The 25,539-nt window shown below is 40.7% G+C and overlaps 1 protein-coding gene across 1 annotated transcript in view; it reads right to left on the bottom strand.

Moving 5' to 3' along the window:
• Window positions 1-2,655: 2,655 nt before the first annotated feature.
• The window catches only part of tshz3b (teashirt zinc finger homeobox 3b), a 60,882-nt gene continuing 37,998 nt past the window's right edge, over window positions 2,656-25,539 (bottom strand). Inside the window, exon 3 of the mRNA XM_084722066.1 lies at window positions 2,656-8,016. Within this exon, the coding sequence (XP_084578192.1) occupies window positions 4,382-8,016 (3,635 nt within the window). The 3' untranslated portion in view covers window positions 2,656-4,381. The remainder of the gene's footprint in view (window positions 8,017-25,539) is intronic.

Below are 25,539 nucleotides of genomic sequence, written 5' to 3'. Positions count from 1 at the left end.
GGTTATGTTTTTTTCCCTTTGTGGTGGAAGGTGGTCTTCAGACATTTTTTACCAATCAGAAGTGGGCCCTCTATTACAAAAGGTTGAGAACCCCCTGGTCTAGACCTGCTCTATATGAACAGTGCCCTTAGATCACTTCTGTTTGGGTTTGGCACTATACACATAAAACTGACTTGACTTGACCTGACACAATGGTGTTGTGTTAAACTGAGATGAAGTGAAGTTGTATGAGTATAGAGTGCTTTAAAGAAAAAAAATGCGTCAGGATGAACGGTGTCTGGAAGTGAGCATTTACTCATCATTTTACTTCACTGACTGTAACCAATGCGGTTTAGTGGACGTTATGATTATACTGCGATACATACGTAGTAAATGCATTAATGCGAAAATGTTTCTCTGTGTGTGTCTGTGTGTAGTGTACACATCCCAGTGGTGGTGCCCATTGTCTCCCGCAGACTAGCTTTGAACCTTAATAAGCCCTTGCCTGTGCTCGTCGGATGTGAAGGCAGGGGGAGAGAAAATGGCTTTCTTACACTTCAATTTCACGCATATTTTCTTTGAGGCTAATGAGAGCCTTAAATACGGTGCCAGACTTCAGGCTGCACTGTTGAAGGCTGACATTTTCACACAAAGTGGCACCTTGTCACTGCGGATGAAGTCCTTCTACCTGGCTGTTGAGAGGTGTGTGTGTGTCCTGGCCTTTTGTGCGTCTATGTGTGAAGAAAAGAAGATCATTTGGTACAGTGGTCTGTACAATGAAGAGTCGCTGTGTGTTTGTGCTGCGTGCAGGTGTGTGTACTTGACCATGCATTGTTTCCTTCTGCATTGTGTATTCAGTGGGAGAACGTAGTGGGAACAGACGGCACTGTCTCACTTTGCTATGCATTCTTAGCAATAAAGGTCCCAACTAGAACCATAAAGGGTTCTTTGACTTGTACCCATAGGAGAGCCCTTGTTGGTCCCCTTTTATTAAGGTTCCACCTGGAACCATCTCTGAACGGTTTCACCCAGAAATCCCTATGAGAGCTTCTACAGAGAACCCTTCTCTGATTAAATGGGTCTACCCAGAACCCTGGAGGTGTTAGCCAGAACCTTTCCACCTTCTAGGGGTGGTAACAAGAACCCACCAAGGGTGTTCGTCCAAGAACCCTTTCATTTTTAAGAGATTTCATCTAGAACCTGCCCAGGGTAATCTCTGGAGAACCTTTATACCACCCATGGGGTTATTATATTCCACTGTTTTAATTTAGAACCCTACTGGGGTGTTCAACCAAGAATCCTTTTATTTTCCAGTTGTTTCATCAAAGAACCAACCCAGGGAGTCCTAACAAGAATCCTTTTATATTCCAGTGGTTTCATCCAGAACCCTCCCACAGTGTTCAGCTGAAAACCCTTTTATATTCTAGTGGTTGCATTTAGAACCTACCCAGGGTGTTCTACCAAACACTCTATATATGTCAAGGATTTCATCTAGAACCCAACCAAGGTGTTCAACTGAGAAGCTTTATATATTGCAAAAGTTTCATCTAGAACCTACCCCAGTGGAGGTAAAAATATATTTTATAAAGATTTCAGCTTTCAGCTTCTTTGGATGAAAAGGTTTCTTGATGGAACACCTAGTCTTACGAAGAACCGTTGATGAACCCTTTCTTCCAGTACAGGTTCTTCAGTAGCAAATACTTCTGGGTAGAACCTCAGCCCTTCAGAAAGAATCCTTATTTCTCAGTCTATTATGTGTGTGCTGTGTATGTTTAGGCAATTCACTTGTTTGAGCAAATTTGCATGTATTTTGATAATAAATGTTCTAGTTCTTGAACATTTCTTTCTCCAGCTACCAATATATTCTCACTCCCTTATCTGTCCTGAACATATACTGATTCTCTCGTAGATCTCCAGACAGAAAGCAGCTCTCGTAGGTCTCCTCCTCCTGCTGTAGGCTTCAACTCTTCGCTTTATCTATATCATACTGTTGTGCAGCACATATCATCAAATTGATAGCGATACAATTCCTATTTAATCACGGCTCTGGACAGGAAAAATTATGAATAAATAAACACTTGAAAGGACCTGCTCATCTTGTCAGCATTGTTGTCATCTCCCATGAAGCCTAAACAAATATGCCTGCCAGGTTTCTTACCTTGCGGAGAGTAGTCACAAAATGGACGTTGGAGGTAATTATAGAGCTGGAGATATGGAAGGGAAACTTGTGTGTATGTGCGTGTTTGTGTGTCTTTACACAGAGAAAGAAGGTGACTATGGAGCTCAGTTGCTCTCTGGTTATTTGATTGCTCCACTGCCCCCTTACAATGGGTGAAATAACTTTTTGTCATCTGATTGTTAACTGTTTCTGAGGCTGTTTCTTTTGTTGCAGACTCAGTCTTATATAGTTTATGCAGTCTAAGCCACTAGGACAGCAGAGGAGGCTACTGGGAGAGCCCAACAATGAGGTGTCTGTTTGCATATAAGTGTGTGTGTGCGTATGTGCGTGTGTGTGTGTGTTTGTCTCCCACACGGCCCCACTACTGCCACTCACTGTAAACTAGTCTGCAGCTCGTCACAGACAGACGCTGACACACTCCCAGTCTAATGTGCTCATTAGGGACTGCACAGCACACACATAATTGATAGCCATGACACAAGATGCACACACACACATTATTGCAAAAAACTGTTTCCTTTTTTTAATGCTGCAGTAGAAAACAAGGTTATATGAAGTCATATAATGGGGGTTCATTGTCAAGAACAACAACAACAGAAAAACGAGAGAACGAAATGAAAAAGACTAACGGCACAGAATGCATTACAGTATCTGTGCTGTTTACATGCCGATATTTTACACATAAGGATTTTTTTTTTTTATTTCTCTACACTGGCAGCTGTCAGTTACTTCAGCAAATTAACTGCCAAAAATGTAGCAGAACTTGTCACTCAAGAGGTTAGTGTAACCATGGTTACCTTTCATATCCCAAAAAGATAAAGCTGCAGTGTGGAATCATGGCAGAGTAATTAGACAGAACAAAAAAAAAAAAGAAAAAAGAAAAACAAAATAGGACCAATCGAAAAAGGCATTCAACAATATGAAACAACCAAGAGTGCTTATAAATAACAGTTTACATGTGAAATATCTTCATAAAGTAACATCTTTTTTGTACAACCTTTAATATCTTTTTAGTGTTCATACAGCGGCACATGTAGAGTAGTGTCTGGTAAAAAGAGTCTTTAACCCTTTGAGCACGAGTTGGGAATAAAAAGATTCACCTGTTGTCGTCCTTTTGCTACCTGTCTTTTTTTGTATCCTTTGATTAAATAACACATTTATAAAACTATTGTGCAAAACAATTTTATTTATGTCTTCATATACTGTGCACCAGCAGATAGTCATAATCCTTTTAAATTAAAAATATAGAAATGATGCATAATTTAGACAGGAATTAGTTAATATGTTTTTATATACATATTTTACACAGACCTGAATTAATATAGGTCCCTGATCGACCAAAGTAAAAGACTTCAGATTTTTTTCTTTCTTAACATATACTGTAGCTACAATGCTTGTGTCAAGTCCCATGAGCATCTCCGAGTCAAATATTAAGCCCAAGATGAAAACCTCGCAGTGAAGAGAGAGATGCTTTCATGTCTAGGATTAGACTCAACATACTGTATGTCTGGGAAACAGGCATTGCAGACACAATGCACACACTGTCCATCTAATTCTCAAAATAGCTTCAGTAATTCCCAATCTTAAATCTTGCGTCGATAATGTTTGGATCTTAGGTGTAGAAGTGCTTTGACGTACTCAGAGGGTTAAATTTTTAAATGCTGACTCCAGCACAAATAAAAGAAAGAAAAACAAGATAGAGCGAGCGGAAGAGTGGAAAAAAAAGAAAAGAAATCATGGAAAGTGCACCAGATTTAGTTATAAAATGTTTAACTAAACTGTTTCATTTATGCATGCAGCTTATCACACCCCAGTGATGCCAAAATATAAAGGACCTTAATTCCATTTACACAAGTTTCAAAATACACACCACTTCATTTTAGAATCTCTTTTTTTAAACCTTCATATACTATATCTTCTCCAATGACAACAGCCCCGATCTGCACATTTTGAAAAAAGTCACTATTCCTGTCCTGTCTTGGGCCAGAGTGAGTCTACCTCACACAAAAACAAAAGAAAAAAAAAAAAACAACTGCTACAACACAAAATTTAAAACCATGTGCCAAAACTCAAAGCAGTAGTTGTATGTCGTCTTTGTGCAGTTCCTTCACGTCAATAATCCTTTCTTTCCTTTTGAAAGAAATGTCCGTGAAATGCTTAAGAGAGACAGGGCAAGAGAGAGTGAGCCATTACAAAAGAATGCAGCATTGTCCACAGTCAGTGCTACTGTTTCTCCAGCTCACACACGTACATGAGGTGGTCCTCGGGGGACTTCCCATGAGTCTTGCTCAGGTGAAGCTTGACCGCGTGCTTGCTCGCAAAAGTCCGGTTGCAGAGCTTGCACTGGTACATGGCCCCACTTTCGTCGTCGTTGTCCGGGGAGGGTGACGGAGATTCAGCCGAGGGCAGGGAGGTGGTTAAGGACGAGGGAAGGGAGATGGGTAAGGAAGACGGTAGGGACGTGGGTAGGGAGGAGGGTAAGGGGTGGCTGGTTGGGTGAAGATTAGAGAGCAGTTTTTCAGATAGTCCTTTGGTGTGACGTTGATGATGTTGCTGTGATATCTGGCTGAGCAGCTGCTCCCCGGAAAGCTTGGCCAGATCTCGCAGACGGAAGCCCAAGTGGGATTCCAAGTGGCTGACATAGGTGGACGGTGAGCGGATCTGAGAGGCGCAGTCGCTACAGAAGAAAACTGGGTGACCTGAATCCAAGTTTTTCAAGAACTTGGTGCCACCGGTTCTCCTCAGCTGGTACTTGACATTAGCCAACCAGTGGGATATTGTAGTCATTGAGAGGCCAGTGAATCGGGAGATGTGCATTCTCTCCTGCGGGCTCAGGTCCGACATCATGTACTTTCCATCACTTGTTTGTCTCAGACTCGAAGCAAACTGGGCTTGTAGGATGAGGAGGTGTTGAGGGTTCCAGTTGGACTGGCGGCCTTTACGTTTCTGGGCTGGTGAAACGTCCTCTGTCTCCTCCTGTGTGACACCTTCAATATCAGAGCGCTCAGACAGGCTGGTAGGCGTGGAGGCCTTGGAGACCACCTGACTCTCCGTCAGGTTCCTCAACATATCAGAGATGTCTGACAGCGCATTTTCTCTCAAAGGTGAGGTGGCCATAAAGGACGCTACTGCAGCTGAGGCTTTGGTCATAGTGACAGTGGAGGAAGGAGAAATTGAGGATGGGGTGGAGATGGTAGAAGAAAGAGCTGCTGAACCCAAAGAACCACTACTGCTGTTTTTGTCAGCATTTTTGCCTTTGGTGAGATCTATGGGTTGGTCGTTGTTTAGGTGTTGCTGGTAAAAGTAGCGGTCTAAGTGGTCATTACTGGGCTTTTTGGTCTGTGCTGGTGGGGTGGAAGCAGCCACTGCTGCTTTCTCAGCCAGGCTGTTGCTCATCTTGAACAGCATGCTCATGGGGTCAAGGGAGGGCAGGGCAGGTTTAGCGGCCTTCCCCAGGTGGACGTTCATTACTGACTGCAGTGCGCTGAGAGGGTTGACAAATGGTTGTTCTGGAGGTGGATGATCTGTGATGATAGCTGTGCTGCCACAGAGTGAGGCAGGCAGGGGGGAAGTCACAGCAGTGGACTCCACTCCATTCTCCACAGACTCTTTTATGGAAATATCTCCATTTGAATCTCTGTGATTGGTTCCACCTCCATCACCAACTACCTTTTCCACTCCAGTTGTATTCTCAGGAGTTTTACAGCCTCCTGTTCTATTGTCTTTGGGGGACTCTCCTCGTGCTGAGTCCCCTGCCTCACTGTTGCAGGGTGAGGGTGTAGTACGTCTCAGAGGTGATCCCCTCACTACACTGCTGGGGTCTCTCATTTTCTCCTCGACCTTGGCCACTTTCTCTGTCACTTTCTTGACCAGTTCCTCCATCGCATGGAAGTTGTTTTTTGGCAGCGGGGAGGTCTGGCGGCTGGAAGGGGACATCAGAGGCTGACTCTTTCCAGTGGGGGAGAGGATCTCCCCTCCAGGGAACATGTATTTTAGGGGAGAGCTCTTCCCGGAGTTGCCTAAAGAGAGCTTCATTATGTTTGGGAGCTGGTAGGCAGCATGGATGCTGGGATATCCACCCCAGCTTGGAGCTCCATTCTGTGCCTTGTTGATGGCTGAGGTCACTGTGTTCTCCAAGGACTTTAGGATGTCAAGACCACCTTTTGGACTTTCATCCAGATCCTCCTCAGTCAGATAAGTGTATTTTGATGAAATATCAAACTTCTCCTCTGCCTCCTCCTCACCTGCTGCTTTTTTCTCCTTGTTGAGATTGCTACCATTGTTGATGGTGGACTCTTTAGTGCATTCTTCTTCCTTCTCCTCCTTTTTTATCTCCACAACCATGGCAGTGGGGGAGATGCTGGTTGGAGGAGGCACTGGTGCAGGCGGAGGGGAAAAGGTTGTGGCAGCCAAGGGAACAGACTGGACCTTTTCTTCCGCTGTTGGATTAGACGTGGGGGCAGGGGTGGATGACTCTGTAATGGGTTTGCCTTTCTTAATGGCAGAGTTGGTGACTTTAATAAAGTGTCCTGTCACCATCATGTGAGCGGTTAGCTCCTGCAGTGTGTCATGAGAGCTGCCACACTCCATGCATTTGAGGATTTGTGACTTCCTGGATTCAAACTGCCAGGCGTAGCTGGCACCATTCTGGTGTCCATAGCGGTTGTTAGGTGTGATGTAAGGGTTGGTGACCTTCTGGAGTATGTCATTAGAGTCACTGAGGGAGGTGGGCTTAGGTGTGGTGCCTCCATTTGAGTCAGGCGAGCTAGGGAGGTCTAGGTCTATAGGGGCTCTCTTTCGAGCCGAGGAGATAATCTTAGCTGCCACTGGGGTAACAGGCTCTTTCAGAGGCACTTTCTGGTAGTGTTTCGTCTTGATCATATGGACGCTTAGATCCTGAAGGGATTCAAAGGAGTGTCCACAATACATGCACTTCAGAACTTTCTGTGCATCTTCCTTCCCCTCCATCTCCAGCAAGGAACGCTTTCTGGGTTTTGACCACCGTTTAGCACCCTCACCATCTGTCTCGTGGTTATCATCGCGGTAGTGGCCTGTCTCATTCATGTGCACCGTGAGCTCCACCAGTGTGTCGTAGGCCGCACTGCAGTCCTTACAGCGGAACTTGCTGGCACCAGTGAATATAGAGCCATACAGCTTGGAGCTCTGCCGGTACAGCTGGACGGTACTAAAGAGGTTGGGTTCTGTAGATGCTGTGGATACAGCCACTGGGGGATGTTGGACCAGGCCCAGTCTGTTTTGGTGGTTCTGTGAGGCTTGCTGGAGGGTTTTAGCCATGGCTGTCTGGTGCCAGTCATAGCCTCCACTTCCACAGCTACTGCTACTGCTGCTACTGCTGCTGCTGCTGTGACTGCGAGGGGGTTTTTCTGCAGGGGGCTGGCTCAGGTTCAGGTTCAGTGTGGACCAATAGGAATTGGTCAGGAAAGAGGTGTAAATGGCCTTCATCTTCTCCAGGCTGTCAGCCACCGACCCAGTTGGGGCTAATACGGCCTCATCTCCACTTACTGGGGTAGTGGCATTGGCAACAGCCATCATGGCAGAGGAGGAAGACAGGGACAGGGCGTTTGAGGGGTCTTTAGAGAGGAGGACATCCTCCTCATTTTTAAGCGAGGAGCTCTCGAAGTCAGACATTCTGTCACTGGATTCGCTCAGGTGAGACTCACTGTCCAGCTCCTGACCAGAAAAGTCAGCAGGGTTAGGGGAGTCATGGAAGCCAGTGGATCCTGGCCTGTCCTGACATAGGAACTTGGCAGCAGGCTCCTCCCCTTCCTGAGCCGAGTCATCTCCATCCAGGTCCTCATCCAGCAGGGCTGCTTCCTTCTCATCTTCAGGGACGTATGCTGCACAGACAGAGACAAGAAGAAAGAAAAAGAGATTTGTTAGAACTATACTGACAGCATACATAATGATGGAGACTCTCTTGTCCTGTTTCCTTAACAAGATACAGGCATTCACATATTCTCCACAGGAAACAGAGGAATCATTAGGGCTGGGTATCATTAAAAAAATACTATACCAGTACCAATACCAGCACCCTTAAAGCAATACTGGTATCAATGGAGTACTTCTTGTGTTAGCTTTTTTTTTTTTTTTTTTTTCTTGAAGGTTCTTCCTTATGAAGGCCATACAGTCATTTCTTTCTAGATCGGGGTACCAAATACTTCTTGGTACTGGGTTATTTCAATCCGTTACTTAAGGTACTGAGTGCCGATAGCCAGCCCTAGCAATCATCCACTGACATTCACAGACAAAGTATTTCCTCTCATAAACAGTTGGAGTAATTCTGTTCTTTCCTTTTACATTGACATTGTTTTCAAATTGGAATCAAGTCTCCACCCCCTACCGTTCTCCCTCCACCCCCAGGTCTTTGTTCTGTACTGCAGAAAATCAGAGACAGCCAGAGAGAGAGAGATGGAGGATGGAAAGAGAAAGATAGAGGGAGGGAGAGGGGAAAAATGTCTCTTCAAACAGAAGTTGCCACCTTATTCTTCTCAAGGGGCAACAGCTTGAAATTAAAACTAAATTTGAAATTAATGAAGCACATTCTGGCGGTGGCATTCGTTTCTGAAGTAATAAATTACTTGTATCAACCTCGGAGACAGCGGTTCCTGTCTGTCAATTAATATGTCTTACGCTTCTTCTGCAGACTCTAATGCATTCCCTAGCAGACACACTCGCCATTTAAATTAAGCATGCATTTTCACTCATTACACTGCTCAGCCCTCGCCTCCTCGTAAATAAAAATGAATGTATGTACGTTTGCCTGCAACAAATCTCTCCCCGCAAAACCCATTTGCTTCAATTACCAAAGATTAGAAAAAGTTTAGAGTTATTATTTACAGTTTAGCTTCGGGGAGTGGGCTTGAGGCTTTCAATTTATATTCAAATCCCTCTAGTTTAAGTATAATACAATGGAAATCATACAGAGAAAATATGTATCAAGACAAATCACAGTCTCGCCTCTTTGTACATCTATGAATGTTTTCTTTTGTTAATAAGTCTATCAAAAGGATAAAACAGCATCAGATGAGAAATGCTGCATGTTCACACTTTGTGATTAAGGCTGGATTTCTGAATAACAATTGTAGCACACACACACACACACACACACACAGTAGGCACACAGATACGCAAGCCTTGTTTTAGCAACTACCATGGCAAAGATGATGAGCGTGTGTGTGAACGTCAGTGGCCTTGTGCCTAGCATTCCTTTCTGCAACAGGCCATCACTCATCTAAGCTGGTATGTAAACAGAGTAAGCCGGTCAGTGAGATGGGTGTGGCACGGAAGCACATATTCTATCACAATCTACCACTTCAAAGGACGCACAAAGGTTAAATAAAAGGGGGGGGGGGGGGGTGGGGTTGTGTTATCTATGGTGGAAATGTACAGTTGAATTTCTGATTAAGCTTTAACTGGTGTCTGTATTCTGGTGGATAGGGTCATTTGACAGATTAGTGGACGGAAGCATTAAGTGGATGAACTTTATTCCACTGAAGGGGAGATGAGTCATGTACTCAGGTCATGTGACCTCATGCCAACATTGAAAACTATGCTCATCATTTGTATCAAATCTTCAAAATGGAAAGGAAGGTAGACAAAAACACTAACCAAGATTTAAGATGTTTTCATAACTTTGATTATCAGACTTTGAATGTTTGTAGGATACACTGCCCAAATAAGGATATAAAACAGGGACAATCACTTATAGATAAATGTATGTTTTGAGGCCAGTACTCAGATAATCAATAATATAAAGGTGTGAAATATTGATTGCGTTTTATTTCACTCATAAATGTGTGTTATTGATTAATTCACCAGCATACGCATATTTTTGCATGGTCTCTGGTCCCAGTGCTCACAACCTTCTCCTGTTTGCTCACCTTCCATTGCCTATAAGATCATGTTAGTGTAGAGGAACTATACAGGAAATGGTCAAACAAAAACAGGAATATGATGTTTTGGTTTATTATGCCATGATTCAAAACTTATGTGAAAAACTATTGTTCAATTTTCCACTTTCAAAAGTTTTTATGCAAAACATGGAAGAAAGTAACTAATTATTTGTTTATACAGTGTTTTAAAAGTTGCCAAATTAAGTTTTGGTTTTTTTTTAAATAAGGAAGAATGTTAAATTTATACTATAACTGAGAAATGAATCTTGGGAGATACAGAGAGTAAATTGTAAACTAAAGTCACATTTTAAAAGAGGAAAAATCATGAGATTTTGTTATTTTAGCCTTGCTACATTTGGACATAGCAGTTCATTAATTTTCCAAAATATTTATATGTGACTGCCAATTTAAGGATTAACAAAATAAAGAAGAAACATGCGCAAGGCAACAAGATTGAAAACAAAGCTACCGAAAATATTGGCTTGAAAATGCATACTTAAATGAGTAATATTTAAAGAACTTGCCAGCCATATCATACAACAAACCTCCATCTCTAACTGAACATTGTGTGTGTGTGTGTGTGTGTGTGTGTGTGTGTGTGTGTGTGTGTGTGTGTGTGTGTGTGTGTGTAATTTGAACTTTGCTGACTTGCCCAAATTTTTAGAAACTTATAATTTTGAATAGTTTGAAGCAGTCTGGAAACTATTCCCTGCTGTTATTTTATTTACTTATTTATTTATTTATTTATTTATTCATTTGTTTATTATGCTAGGGTTATTGGTTGTAGGCACAATGTTGGTTAAATGTTAATGTTTATATTTAGAGGATCATTGTGCAAAATGTATCTAGATTTATTGGCAGAATATGTCAGAAATTAATATATTAATAAGTATATTTTTATTTGTGTGTAATCACCTGAAAATAGGAATCATTATGTTTTCGTTAAGAAGAACCTTTAATGTCTGCTGTTTCATGGAGGTTTCCATGTTGCACCACCATGTTTCTACAGTAGCTCAAAATGGACAGATTAAAAAATTCCTTATTGGCAACAGAAAAGAAAAACTAGTCAAGGTAACTAGATTAAAAGCAAAACTCCAAATCATGCCTACAGTTTTGTGAAAATACAGGCATGAAAACACAAGGAAATATGTGCTTCCCCTGTGTGTGTGTGTGTGTGTGTGTGTGTGTGTGTGTGTGTGTGTGTGTGTGTGTGTGTGTGTGTGTGTGTGTATTTGTGCATGTGCTAGCAGCAACACAGAAAGGAGTCTCTGTCATTGTTAGGCCACTGGTTGCCATCGGCGATGATACAACACCGCCGTGGGACAAACATATGCACGGAGACACAGATATCCCAGAGCCCATCACACACATGCACACACACACAGACACACACTGGCACACACCAGTTGTACTGTAACTGCTGTAGTCTAACAACTCTTTGCCTTCAGGCGATTTCAGGAGCTTGTGTGTTGAACATGCAGTCTGTTCCAGCGTTCAGTTGAACAAAAAGGATCCATTTGAACCACTTCAAACACGTTATCTTATATTAGACGCCGTTACATGTGATTCAAAACTGCAGGGTCATGTGACCATCAGCCACGCAATGCATGAGGCTGTCTTTTATCCCACTGAAGTACAACTATTCTAAAACCTTGGTGATCCATTTTAAATGCATGTTTTAACATTTATGGATATCAAACACACACACATACCTACATCCCCGCCTTTCTCAGTGCTTCCCCATCCCTCCCCCCGTCTCTCCCTCTCCCCCACTCTGTCTCGGAGACACATCCACCCGCCCGCACATACGTGCAGCCGAGCAAACCCACATGTACATGCCATCTGTTCTGAATCAGCCAAAACGACAGCTGTTTAAGAGAACAATGCTCTGGCTGAGGAAACAGGCGAACACAGCAGCCCGGCGCTCTCATCAAGGCCAAACATCAATGTGAAATCTCCGTTAAAACACAACGTACACACTCCACTTCAAATTAGCTGCCTTTGTGTGACAAGAGCACGGTGTGTGTTTGTGTGTGTGTGGGTGCCCATCTGTGTACCTGCAAGTGTGTGATATGTATAGAGACGCATGCAGAGGATCAGGGAGAAAATAGTGTTTGCCAGCAGGACCGGTATGTGCTGAATGAAACCTTGGTGTGTAGGAACATCCACCTACATGAGCATGAGGCGCACGACTGATTTCTGGACTTGTTTGAGGCACAGGATGCTGAAATACCGGAAACATTTTGACATTTAATAGGTGCAGCGTTACAATGAATTGACACAATGGCTCGCATTCAATATGCTGCACAGACAGTTTAGGTTCAGCTACAGCTGTCTGCATTATTTGTGACATCATGAAATAAATAGCCTGTTGACTGCAGTTTCAGCAGCGTCAGTTTTAATATAAATATCTAATATTGGATCAGATATTCAACTTTTGTGTTTTTTAATTGTTTCCTAACCTTTTTTTTGTCTAACAACCCTGTTAGATGAGCTCAAGTACCCCAGTACCCCCAGTGTTACAGTGTAACAACTAGTTACATATAATTAAAATACAAAATAAACTATTTTTAATTGTGATTTTCATCCATCACAGTTACTCAAGAAAAATTTAATTAAATTACAGTTAAACAGTCTAACAAAGGGGTTATATCTGAATATATTATTTTCAGTAAAAAGTTTTTATGTAGAATATAACATTCATTCTGTGGCTTTGAATCTTTTTGGACAACAAGGGTCAGGAAAGTTGTTGGGGAAAACAGCAAATATGGTAGGATGGCTTAAAAGGAGACGTCTGGACAGGCTCCATTCACTGGGCTCAAACTTTGCTCCTCGTCTGCCAATCAGATAAATGCACATTTCTTTGAGCAAACAGTGCCAAAAATTTACCGATTGTGTTCCTTATTATATCAGGAAAGTGCTCTAACATTACTATACAGTATAACGTTTGTTTCTTTGTTTGTTTGGAAAGATTTATGACAAACTAGAGGGAACTTTACACATGAATTAATGTAACTGCAATCAGCCACATCAAATAAAGTTGTTAAGTTTACACTACCTGGTTTAAATGTATGATTTTAGGACTTTTCTTTAGTTTTATTGCCCAGTTTAAAACATTTGAAAAGTTATCAAAAAGTAATGTGGTGCTCAACTGAAAACAAAGGAAGAAAATCTCCAAACGTGCTGATTAGCCAAATCTGTTTTGATGACAACACAATTATTTTGATTTTTTTGTAACAAATCAGAATTTCTATCTTTCTTGAATTAGTTACTGTCTGGGAGCTGCAGAAGTACCCCATGGTTGAGAATCGCACACTAGCTAGTTTTGCCCTAATAAAAACCTCACTGTAACGGGAGTGACTGGTTCATTGTCTCACTCTCAGGTCTTTGGGTCAAACTTTGCACAACATGGTCTCACTGTGTTTGTGTGTGAGGAGTGAAAGACGGGGGAAAGGGTCACTCTATTATCACCTTATCCATGACTGTATTTATTGTTGTGGCTAATGCAGTCAAATAAAAGTAAGGCTGAATTTATAAACCAAAGAGAAGAAGGAGACATGAATAAATGTGGTGGAAGGAGAAGAGACTGAGGGGAGAAGAGAAGGAGGAGGAGGAGGAGGAGGAGGGAGGCAGGAGGCAGGGCTTGGAAGGAAGTCAAGACTGGGGCCACACACACACACACACACACACACACACACACACACACACACACCAAACATGAACATGCAGAGATGATCCCCAAGGCCACTGGCTTAGGTCCAGGCTGTGAGGTTCACAACACTATAACCCCGGATACTGAGATAAATATGGAGATAAACACACACACACACACACACACACACACACACACACACACAGAAAACCGCTGGAGTAGAAGCAGCCGGGGCCGAACACACACCAGGTATACAGGTGCTCTTTTAATTAGCAGAGAGAGAGAGGGAGAGAGAGTTCCAGATGAATTGTCAGCAGGGTGGAGGAGGTGGTTTGATCTCATTTTCGGGCCGGGAGAGATCGCTGATTTTGAAACCAAGCAGGCGCGGTTGTTTGTGGGAGAACTAGAAGGGCCTGGAAATGATTCCTGACATCTGAACAAAACTACTAATCCCTGCTATTATAGTAGATCACAAATCGTGTCCTACCATATTTAAAAAATCATTAAGACTAACACTGAAAATTTATTCTTTAAGGATTTATATGTACATGAAATATATGTAAGTTAAGAAATGTTTTGGTTTGCTTTATTATTGTAAGTTTAAAAATGTGTGAAAGGCTTTCAAAAACTAAAACTAGCAATACTTAATGATAACATGGGAATAAAAATGTGCTATTTTAATCATCTCTATCTTAAAATTCTTTTTATGATAATGTTGGCCCTTTAAAGTTGTGTCACAGGTTTCTATCAACTCTTTTCAACAACTTTTTCAGGCATAAAAAGGTTTAGCTACACCCTAAGGACCCCTGTCTCACTTCCTGGTTTACAAAAAGACTGTTTAAGGAAACTGTTTAAGTACTGGTAAACTTTCTACTTTTTACAAGTTTATTGAATAAAATTACTTTTAGGTGTGTCTTAACCATAACGTGCCAACTCTGTAGCCCTTCTAAATCAAAGATAAAAACAGAAATATGGTTTAAAAATTTTGATTATTTATTTTGATTAGCTTTTAGAGAACATGACTCCTCACTACGATGATGCTGTGAAATTAAAAAATGTAACATTTTGTCAACTCTGTCAGATTTTCCACCACAACTGAAGAGTAAAAATCAAAACCCCTTGAAGATATGGTTTTGTCCCAATTCTTAAGAATGAGTGAAAAAATTCTAATAATAGCGGTAAAATGGAAAGAAATGGAAATTTTTGGATTTACAGTCACATCACAACACTTAAATAGAAAGATTGTGGTTCTGAACTGTGTCTGTGTTCCTGTGTGTGTGTAAAGTGAGGAAATGCTTCTGCTCTCTGCAGATGTTATGATGTTAGGAAACAGTTTATCATGCTTATATAACCACTTAACAGCCCTATCAGACACACAGGCACGTCAGAGCTGTCTGTTTACACTTCTGCTGCTCGGACCGTGCTGTTTCTGTGTGTGTGTGTGTGTGTGTATGTGTGTGTGTGTGTGTGTGTGTGTGTGTGTGAGAGAGAGAGAGAGAGAGAGAGGGACAGGCTGTCCACATCAGTCTCATGCAGGGCAACATTTTTCTTAAGAAAAAGCTGAAGGCCTGAGATGAAAGCAACCCCCATCCTGATTCTCTCTCATGATTTACCCTGTGTGTGTGTCTGTAAGTGTGTGTATACATATTTGTGTGTTCCATGCATCCATCCACCCCCCTGCCATTCCCCACTTGATGAGATCCTATAATCTCCACCCTCACCTCCCTCCCTCTTTTCCATCCCTCCCCAATCACCAGTGCAACCCACGTTAATGAAGTTAATTGAATCCGAGATCGATAATGCTTAATTATTGTGATTTGACATACACAGACAAATTGGTGGGATGGCTTCTCTGTGTGTGTGCGCGTGTGCGCAGCGAGGGTGGTTAAAGGGGCATGGCTGTCTGCAGTGACTGCCTTGGGATTGGCGAGGCGTGCTATCGATCCCAGGAGGTGTTCGATCGACCCAGACGCCTGACGAATGGAGCTCTTCCTCCGACCAGCTACATGGCTTACCAGAATTGTAACATATTTACAGTATCTTTGGAATATGACGCACTAATTACTTCTCCACTGGCACGCCATGTTGCCTGAAACATCACCGCAAATATTGTATAATGACTCGTGACCAAATCACCACAAAAACTAGACTGTGTATGTGGTAATCAAAAGTAACATTGCAGTTACTCTACTCAGGTTTTTATGACCTGAATACTTGAATATTCTTGTAATACTACTCAAAGCATTTGAAATGTACTCTACAGTGTTCTTAGAGTCATATATAGATTTCTACTTTGTTTTACGTACTCACTTAACCCCTTATAGTGACTGTATTGTACTAATCTTGCACGATTTTATAGGCTGAAATCTGATATTTAAAAATATTAATAAGCTGGTATTTACTGTGACTAAGGATAAGAATAAAAGGGAAAAGTATGAGCATAAACTGTATTCTTACACTGATATATATCTTGAGAAATGTTCTTTTTAATTTGAGGCAAACTGCTATTTTGTCAGGTATAAATTGTACTTTTATGGCTTCAAATGCACACACTACAACAAGTATTGAGCTAACTTTTTCTTCACACAATATGTGATTTTATGTCAAAATATTAAAAGAAATTTTACCAACAACTTCAAGGAAAAATCTGGATAATTAATTTAAGAAAGATAATAAATACAGATGCCTCAATGGGCACCAGAGGTCACTGAATAGTTTGTTGAAAATTATGTTAATCTTATACTTTGGCTGTTGTCTCCATGTAACAAAAGTCAACACTTATGGGAGATTTTGCACTCCACTGTTATCATAAGCACAAAATAAGGGAATATACAGAATAGTGTTTGTTCGTCCAGCAGAAGTCCAGAGACAGTCTGTGCCAAGGAGAGTTAAAGCTCTTCTGGCAGCAGGCGGTGGCTCAACACCTCACTGAGACACTTCATGTTGTTTTTCCTTTAACTGTCACCCATGTGTTTGTCATGACATGATAAATCTCTTGGAAAAACTGTTCAGGAATCAGTAGTTTCAAATGAAGTCAAGTATTTAATCACTAATCAATCAACACACACCAAAACTGATGTAGAAAATTATTGCAGTATTGTCCACAAAATAATATTAAAGGGAAAGATACCACAGAATATATGGTGTGGCAAAATCTCTAACAGCACATGATACTGTATTATCTCATGTATCGCCCACTCACAGTAGGCTCAGTGCTAGAAATCTGTCAATTGGAGTATAATGCAAAATTTTATCATAGTGATTAAACAAACCTTGTCATATCATTCTTCAGTGTCCTACAGTATCAGTTTCCCTGCAAGTAGCAACAGTTTTCTATGCAACACTGAGTTAATTCCTTAAAATGAATGATGCACAAACACTGATTTATACTTTTCAGGTACAGACCATTTGACTTAAGGGCTTCAATGCTGAACTATTTTGATAATCGATTAATCAGTTCAAGAAATGTTCTGAGAAAAAAAAGTGAAAACTCTCTAACTTTAGCTTCTTAAATGTGAATATTTCCTAATTTCTTTACTCCTCTCTGACAATAAACTGAACATCTTTGGCTTGTGAGTAAATCAAGACATCTGAGGACGTCATTGTAGACTTTGGGAAACACTGATCAACATTTTTCTCCATTTTCTGACATTTTAAAAACAAGAAATAATCGTTAGTCGAAGCTCTATTTGAGCTAAAATTTCCTGGGGAAAGCCCTTCATCAGGATAAAAGACTTGTAATCTTGTGGTAAACACATTAATAAAATAATATAATAATAAAAATATATTTCCTACAGTCATATAGATTAATACCTAATGCAGTTATTGATGTTTATCAATACACTGTATATGCATGCCCATAAGCTTCTGTTGTAGTTTTACTTATAGCTGTGTTTTTATTTTTTTCCTTGTAATAACATGGACATAGAAATAAAAATTCAAACTAACAAATGGATTTTCTCAAAACTTTCTTTTCTTGGTTCAGTTTGACTTTTATTACCTGTAACAGCTGTTAGATACATCTGTATGTAAATAAACTGTATGTTTTTTTTTCTTTCTCAGGCCTGTATCTGTATATATGTAGGTTATATGAATTATTTTTCTGTGGAACTTGCTCCGTGCTGATAAGTGGTAATGAACAGCACGATAGTCCGAAATATGCAAAAAGCCTTTCAAAAACGCTGCGATAATATTAGCATATACAGCACATAGTGGCAGTGGTGTTGGAGACGGAGAGGAGGATGAGAGAGCAGAGATTAGATTTGGAGTGGCAACAGTTAGTGTGTCTGTCTGCAGCACACTGAAATACTGCCATTATTCACAAACACACACGCTGTTGTTGCACGCTCATAAATGTTTGTGTGTGTGAACGGTGTTAGCCTGGCTAATCATCTCCCCATGCCACTCAGCTGGGGAGCTGCTGACAGTGTATTTACATGCTGCTGTTACAGTGCCAATACAAGAGTGTGTGTCTGGGATAGAGAGCTGCTGACACACTCGCTGATGTGTGCGTGCGCGAGTGTGTGTGTGCTGTATTTACGCGTGTGCAGTATTTATTCAACCAAACAGATGCAGTTTTGTACAAATCAAATGCAGCACGGTTTGAAATTAGTTTGCCTGCTAGATGAAGTCAACTTACCACAGAAGCACTGACTTTTATCTGTGGGAATTAGTGTGCAAGCAGCCATGTTTGGTTATTTATAAAATATGGAAACAAAAGTGTAAAAACTGTGTGCCAACTAATTATCAAGTCAGTATTTCCAGCTATGTCTGAGTCTTGGCGTCCTAAACACACATGAGAGAGGTGAATATTTTACACCCTCTCACACACACATACACTCTTGTCATCAGTAGCGCTGAGCCTGTATGTGACCTCACTCTGACTGTAAAGCCGCTATAGTTAATTATGGAGGAGCTGTAAAGGAATAAGTCAAACAGTATAAAAAAAAAAGAGTCTAATTTACAGAATAGTGGATGAGAAATCAATCAAGAGGTGGACAGAACAAATATGACAAATGCAACACAAAATAGATTCATGCTTTTAAAGGTAATTAGTCTGACTGAGTCTGACAAATTCAGATGATGCTCCTCGGCTATATTATAAATGTCAGGCTTGCTATGGAAAGTGAAATTGTGACGAGGCTAGCGCCAGCGTGTTGGCTGCAAGAAACCTCTTTCCCGGGTTCAGAGAATGCTGTAGTGTTTAAAAAAAAAAATAAAAAGAATTCTTAATTACTTTTTTTTTTGCTTTTTTGTCTTTACAGCTGAAGTGAGGACAGGAGAGGGGGGACAGAGAGTGGAGGCTGATACGCAGCAATGGGCCACAGACGGGAGTCAAACCCACAGCCGCTGCTCAGGAACAGTCCACATGTTAACAGGGAGCTGCAGTTCAACTTACAGTAAGTTCATCTTCATTTACTAGCACTTCACACGGACAACTAGCATTAGCAGTATCCAAGCCACAAATTTAATGCTTGAAGTGGCATTTAGCACAAAATATGGGTGTAAGAAAATATTGATACACTTGACTATCATGGTATTATGTTCTGTGATACTGTATCGATTCTCAAAATACTGCATCATGATATTGTGGCACTTTGTGTTCTTTCTACCAATCAGTCAATCAATGACTGTTCTGATTGCATAAAAAAGCAAACTTTTGACTCAGATTTCCGTGCATATGGTGGTGTGTTCTTTATACTATGAGAATTGTCCTCGATTTAAAAGTCACAATATTTCACCCTGCTTGTTGCGAAATACTGAATCGAACCTGTGTGTCGTGATACATGTGGCGTCACCACATTCTCGCAGATACACATCAATAACACAAATCGTGCAAAAGAATTGCTCTTTTGATCTCAAACTCAATGTAATCAATGTATGCCAATGATCGAGAAATGTACCCCTGACACCTCTGAAGGCATCTCTGCAGAAAGACGTTTTTTGAGAAAGCTGTTAAAGCCAACTGAAGCTCACACAGCTCCACATTTTTGCCTCCTCTTCTGGATTGCTTTAGCAGGAAACTTGCTCAGCATTTGCAATGACTGCATCAAGTGTATCTGCATTAGAGTTGTGAGTGAGTCAGAAAGTGTGCAGCGTTCAGTCGGACAGAAATAGAATATAAGATACTTTGTAGTGTTGAACACTGGACCAATTAAAGCACTGAACAACATAATGTATCCTAAATGTTAGCACAGAACTACCTGCGCATTTTTATATTTTCCACTTTTGTGTTTTCATTTTTTGTTTTAGTTTAAGTTCAGTTTTGTATTTGAGGGTTAAGACTTGGTTTTAGGTTTAGAGTTAGGTTTAGGTTAGAGGGCTAGAAGTATCACCCAAAAGAGTCATAATATTGCTCTGGTTCAGGTCATAATCATGATAATAATTATTATTTTTTTGTTTATGTGCAGCCCCTGTGACATCATGTTCAAAAGGAAAAATGAAAAAAAAAAAAATAAAAAAGAGACAGGGGAAAAAAAGATTATGTTTAGTATTTTCAGAGAATGAGAACTGGACTTAAAAAGAAAAAGGTTTATGCTGAAATAAATCAATTTTTGAGATATTATTAAAGTTGACTCACTGCTGACAAGTTATTCCCACATTCAAAAAGAGGGTAAAGGTTACAGAAAGTGTAAGAAGCACAATGGTTAGGTTTAGGGAAGTAGCTAATAATTTTCTCCACCCCCCTTTACAAGGTGAAGGTTAGAAAAAAAAAACAGGATTAGACTCTGAAATATAAATATAACACTGACAGAAATCAACTGATGGTAATCTAGATGACATTAGGTTTAGACATGATTTTTGATATTAAAGATGATTTCCTCAGAAGTCATTCCCACACTCAAAAACAGGGTTAGGGAGTTCATTATGTTAGTGACAGGTACCATAATAAAACAAAATAAAATGTGCTTAAAGTATAGATAAATACAATGTATGTGCATGTGTGTGAACACACACAGAGGCACACACAGAACAATATCTTGCTCGCGCTACACAAATATTATTAGTAGGTAACTTTGTCAGTAAATGATCCTCTGACTGTCCTTTGCGATTCAGATAACTTGCACTTGGAGTCTTCACTCAGGGCAACCTGGGGTCATGAGCGCTTGTCCCAGGGGATGAGTGGAGTGTGTGTGTGAAGGTGTGATTGTGTGTGTGCAGAAGGGAAAAAAAAAAAACAGCGGGATGTGCAGAGTTAGCCAAGCAGAGCTGAGCAAGATCCATCATTTCCACCATCTCCCATTTGTTTCTCCTCTCTGAACTCCCTCCGTCCTTACCTCCCACCTCCTCTGCTCTTCCTCTTACTGCCCCTTTCCTGCCTCCTCCTCTCTCTCTCCCCTTCTGCGTCCATCATCTCAAGTCCCCCTCACACACACACACACACACACACACACACACACACACACACACACACACACACACACACACACACAGGCCTGCTCTTTTATCTTTCACTTTCGCTAATTAGTTCCTTTGTTTTTGCTTTACTTTTGCTTTCATATTTTGTCACAGGCCTGAGTACCAAGGAGGCACACAACAACACAAGAAAATACTATAATGCAGGGATTCAAACAATGCGTTTAACACACACATACACACACAGTTTGCAAAGGCAACTGCAGCTGTGTGTCAGCCACAATTATGCAGTAATGTCAGTGCTTTTGCACTTTGAGCAAGATTTGCTAAAATAGAGAGTAGAAATGTCTGTGTTTTCTGTCCCCCCGCACACAAGCGCTCATGCACGCTATCAGAAACACACACATACATTCACACAGTCTTTGCAGTGCAGTCTGGTTAGTTGCCGGGTATCTATTACCTGCCAGTCTGCTCTGATCTCTTTGGACAGCTCTGATCAAAAGATGTCATCCGACCTACTCGACCGGGCTCGCTGGGGAAGTTAGCAAGGGGGAACGTTTGTGTACGTGTGTGCGTGCGCATGTGTGTTTGGGAGTAAATCACACAGTGGTCTGGGTGTAAATAAAATGACAGGATCACTTTAAGGTCCTGTCAAGTAGGCAGGAGGCGATTATGATAACGCCCGCTCTGTTCCAACGCAAACGGGCACACTTAAATTCACCGGCCGCCGGAGCATAATATACATGATATAGCTCTTTTTCTGTCTCTTCCTGCCTCCTGCCTCTGTCGCCTTTTTCTTTTCCTTTCTTTTTCCTCCATCTCTTGTGCACTAATACCTTTTCTTCTTTGTTATCACTTGTACAGGCCTGACGTGCCTCTGCTGAGAACTGATTGAAAGCAATTGTCAGTCAAATGCATATTCAGCCTTTAAAGATAGTTCAGATTATATTTTTCACGTACTGTATATACTTTACAATACTTACTATGCTTATTGATATACCTATTCACACACCAGTACTAGTATTAGTATTGCTATGATCTGTTCTTTATTATTTATTTATTTATTTTCGTCTCATACCTCTGCTGCTGTGAGACTGAAATTTCCCCACAGGGGTAAATAAAGAACTACCTGTGTAGAAAAGCCTAACAAGGGACTGTGGTTGAAGAGGTCGTCTTGGCAAGAACCCCTACATGCAATACATCTGTACCTTGTTATCCTAACCTGCTACAGTGTTTCTTGTATTGTTCCTGGCATACAAACATATAAAAAAAATAATTAAATGTGATGTAAGATTGTATGAGGCGCTAATTAATCTAATCAGCATGCTCCCTGTTTGAAGAAGCAGAGAGAGACACCAGCTCAGAAGCCAAGGGTCTGCAACAAAAGGTATTTTAGCCACATACAAAAGGTCTGCCTACAGAAATCAGTATTAGTTTAAGTGTCCACTATATTAAGAATACTTCCACCACTTTACTTTGCCATCAAATGGCCTTTTTTTCCAAAAGGAAACCACTGTTATATGAGGCTAATATGATTTTCTCCAAACCAACCAAACTCCATAGGCAAAATCAGTCATTCTAACTCACAGAGCACAGGAATTCCCAGGCTACAACTTCCTCAATCTTCCTGTTTTTGTGCTGTTGTGTGACTTGGGTGAATCCAAACTAACCCTTTAAAACACTTACGTCACATGATAACACAAACAATGTAAAAGATTGAGGCAGCAGTGGACCAACAACTCATGTTCTGGAAGGTAAAATTACTGATTTCGCCTCTGGAGTTTGGTTGATTTGGAGAGAGCAGTATTTGGCTTATATAACAGTGGTTTCCTGTCTAAGGTGGACATTTTTTATACCTTTTGATCTCATACATTGCTTAGCATCTATGCTGCTACTGCTCTCTGCTTCTCCAAACTGACCACCATCTATTGTACATAATACACTACACAACTATATGGATACATACCTCATACAACCACACATCAGACAGCCCAAACTATTCCTTTAAATCTGCATGAGGCAAGAGGGATACATATGTGTCAACTCATCATCCACACACAGACATTTAGATTTACATGTAGACACATGCTCTCACTGCAAACATCCAAAAATTCAATGCATCTCCTCCACGAAAGAGAAATAAAGAGAATTCCCCAAAAATGAATTTGTAAAACAAAGCGAACACAGATGTAAAAGAGCAGAGGCGAAGCTCTGTCTGAGCAATAAAAGGTGTAAATTGTGAGGGGTTTTAGAGGAAAGAAAAACGGCTGGCAATAAAGCTGGAAAACAGCACTGCTCCGAGGCAATTTAGACTGCAAAACACAAACCATTAAGTTTGTGCATTATCTTTTAATTTAATCTTGAATGATTTATAATCCATCACGCAAGGCTTCAACCATATCCAATTATTCTCTGCTGCTTGATTGACAACAAAGGTGATTTATTAAGCTAATAAAAACTGATGTGCTCTCTCCACTGAAAATAACCAGCCGGACCGAGAGCTTAAAGACACACTCACCCACAAACGCACCTACACACACCTCCCTCCGTAAGAGGTAAAAGATCAATACCTTGTGTGTGCATTCTGAAGTGTGTGTTCTTGTGTACGGGCTTGTGGGAACCCTTTGAACAATCACTTAAGTATCTCTTTACTTAAAAGAGAAATCAGTCTCCATCTGTCCCTGCCGCTCTCTTGTTGTGCCAGAAACGTCGGAAATCAAAATGTCAGGCGTAGTGACGAGCGATGGTTTTTCCCTATGCAAGGCCGAGTGATTATATTAGGCTTTAATTCCTCCATCCACGGCATATATGTCATCTTAGTCTCCGCTTTATCTGCTAATGTTACGCTCAATCACTTGATATTAATGGAAAAGAGAGCCAGGGGGCCCCGTAATGGTGGCGAGTGTGCGTGCGTGCGTGCGGGTGTGTGCGGGTCTTTGTTGATGAGCGGCGGGGTGGGGTGGGGTGGAGGGGGTTAACAGCCCCAGAGTTCACATGCATATCAATGTAGGAGAGTGCCATTAAGAAATATTAGCATGTTTACAGCGCCGAGCCATGTATGAGACTCATTTAATGAGGCTTAGAGTCACATTCACACATGTTTTAATGTGGCGCTACACACACACACACACACACACACACACACACACACACACACACACACAAACACACACTACATGGCCTGTTTTCACTGACACTTTTTTCTTTTTTTAAACATTCAGGTATCGTCTTCATGTGTGCTGACATGTTTGCAAATGTAGACTTCATGAAGTTGGGGTTTTGTATATTACTCTCTTATGTTTTTATATTTTATTAGAGTTTTTTCTTGCATATATTTTCTATATTCTCCATTATTCTATAGATTTTATATTAGATATATAGAGAGTGAGACTGATCTTTAATTTTGTAGAGTATTCCTAGGATTTTCTTATACAATGTACTCAACAATTTTTGTTTTGTTATATGTTGGGGTTTATTTTTCTATCTATTTTTCTGTTTTGGTGTTTATGAATATATTCACTGTATACTTACTGTCTACGTGCTTTGTAAGATATTCTTAATTAGTCCCACAATGGGGAAATTTACAAAAAAAATATCTGATGACTTGCTGCAGCAATATCAGAATTTCCCACTTTGGGATCAATACAGTACCATCTACCTATCTAGTTAACATTTTGGACATATTTTCAAAAATATTTTGCATATATTTTCCATATATGACTGTCAATTTTTGCATTTTATTTTATTTTAAAGATCTGTTTGATACTTTAAGACTTGGTTGGACTTGGTTAGGGTTAGGCACTTAGTTGTGATAGGTAGGTTTAGGGCAAGCTGCTAGGGGCCCATGAAGTATATAGAATTCATGAATCATTGTCAAGTTTGTTCATTTGGACTTCATGAAGTTGGATTTTAGGGCATCTGTCTAAGTTACATTTGAAATTCTAAACAAATGTTCTCAAAAGTGGATCAGGATGAGAATAATCATATAACAAGAGGGAAGTTTGCCTCTCCAGAACTGTAAAGAATCATTTTTTAGATTTGAGACAAGGTTTGAATATCTTAATATATGTACAACGGTATTGCGATGTGAAGGTAATCCAAAAACCTACCTGACTCTACACAGACACATAATGACCGATTACCTGGCTGATGTGACAGAGCTGACAAAAATCTTGACAAGAGCCAGACACAGTGAATATTTTCTCTGTTCACTGTTCCCACAGTTCCTTTTCTTTCTAAACTGCACACATCACCAAACAGTAACAATCATATATTTTCAAAGATTTCAAAATAAACCTGGTCACCATGTAAAGCCATATAATGATGACCAGGCAGAGAGGACTACTGATGCCATGGATACAGACAAAACACCATCATTTCATCATTCTCCAACATCAGTTGTTGAATTGAGTCTTTGTACTCATTCACGCCCTCACAATTATTTTCTAAATGTATCACAT

The sequence above is a fragment of the Lutjanus erythropterus genome, chromosome 1 (genome assembly GCF_056507025.1).
Source record: "Lutjanus erythropterus isolate fLutEry1 chromosome 1, fLutEry1.hap2, whole genome shotgun sequence".
Taxonomy (NCBI): domain Eukaryota; kingdom Metazoa; phylum Chordata; class Actinopteri; order Lutjaniformes; family Lutjanidae; genus Lutjanus; species Lutjanus erythropterus.
The sequence above is the reverse complement of the archived record's forward strand: the minus strand, read 5'-3'. Positions and strand labels throughout refer to the sequence as shown.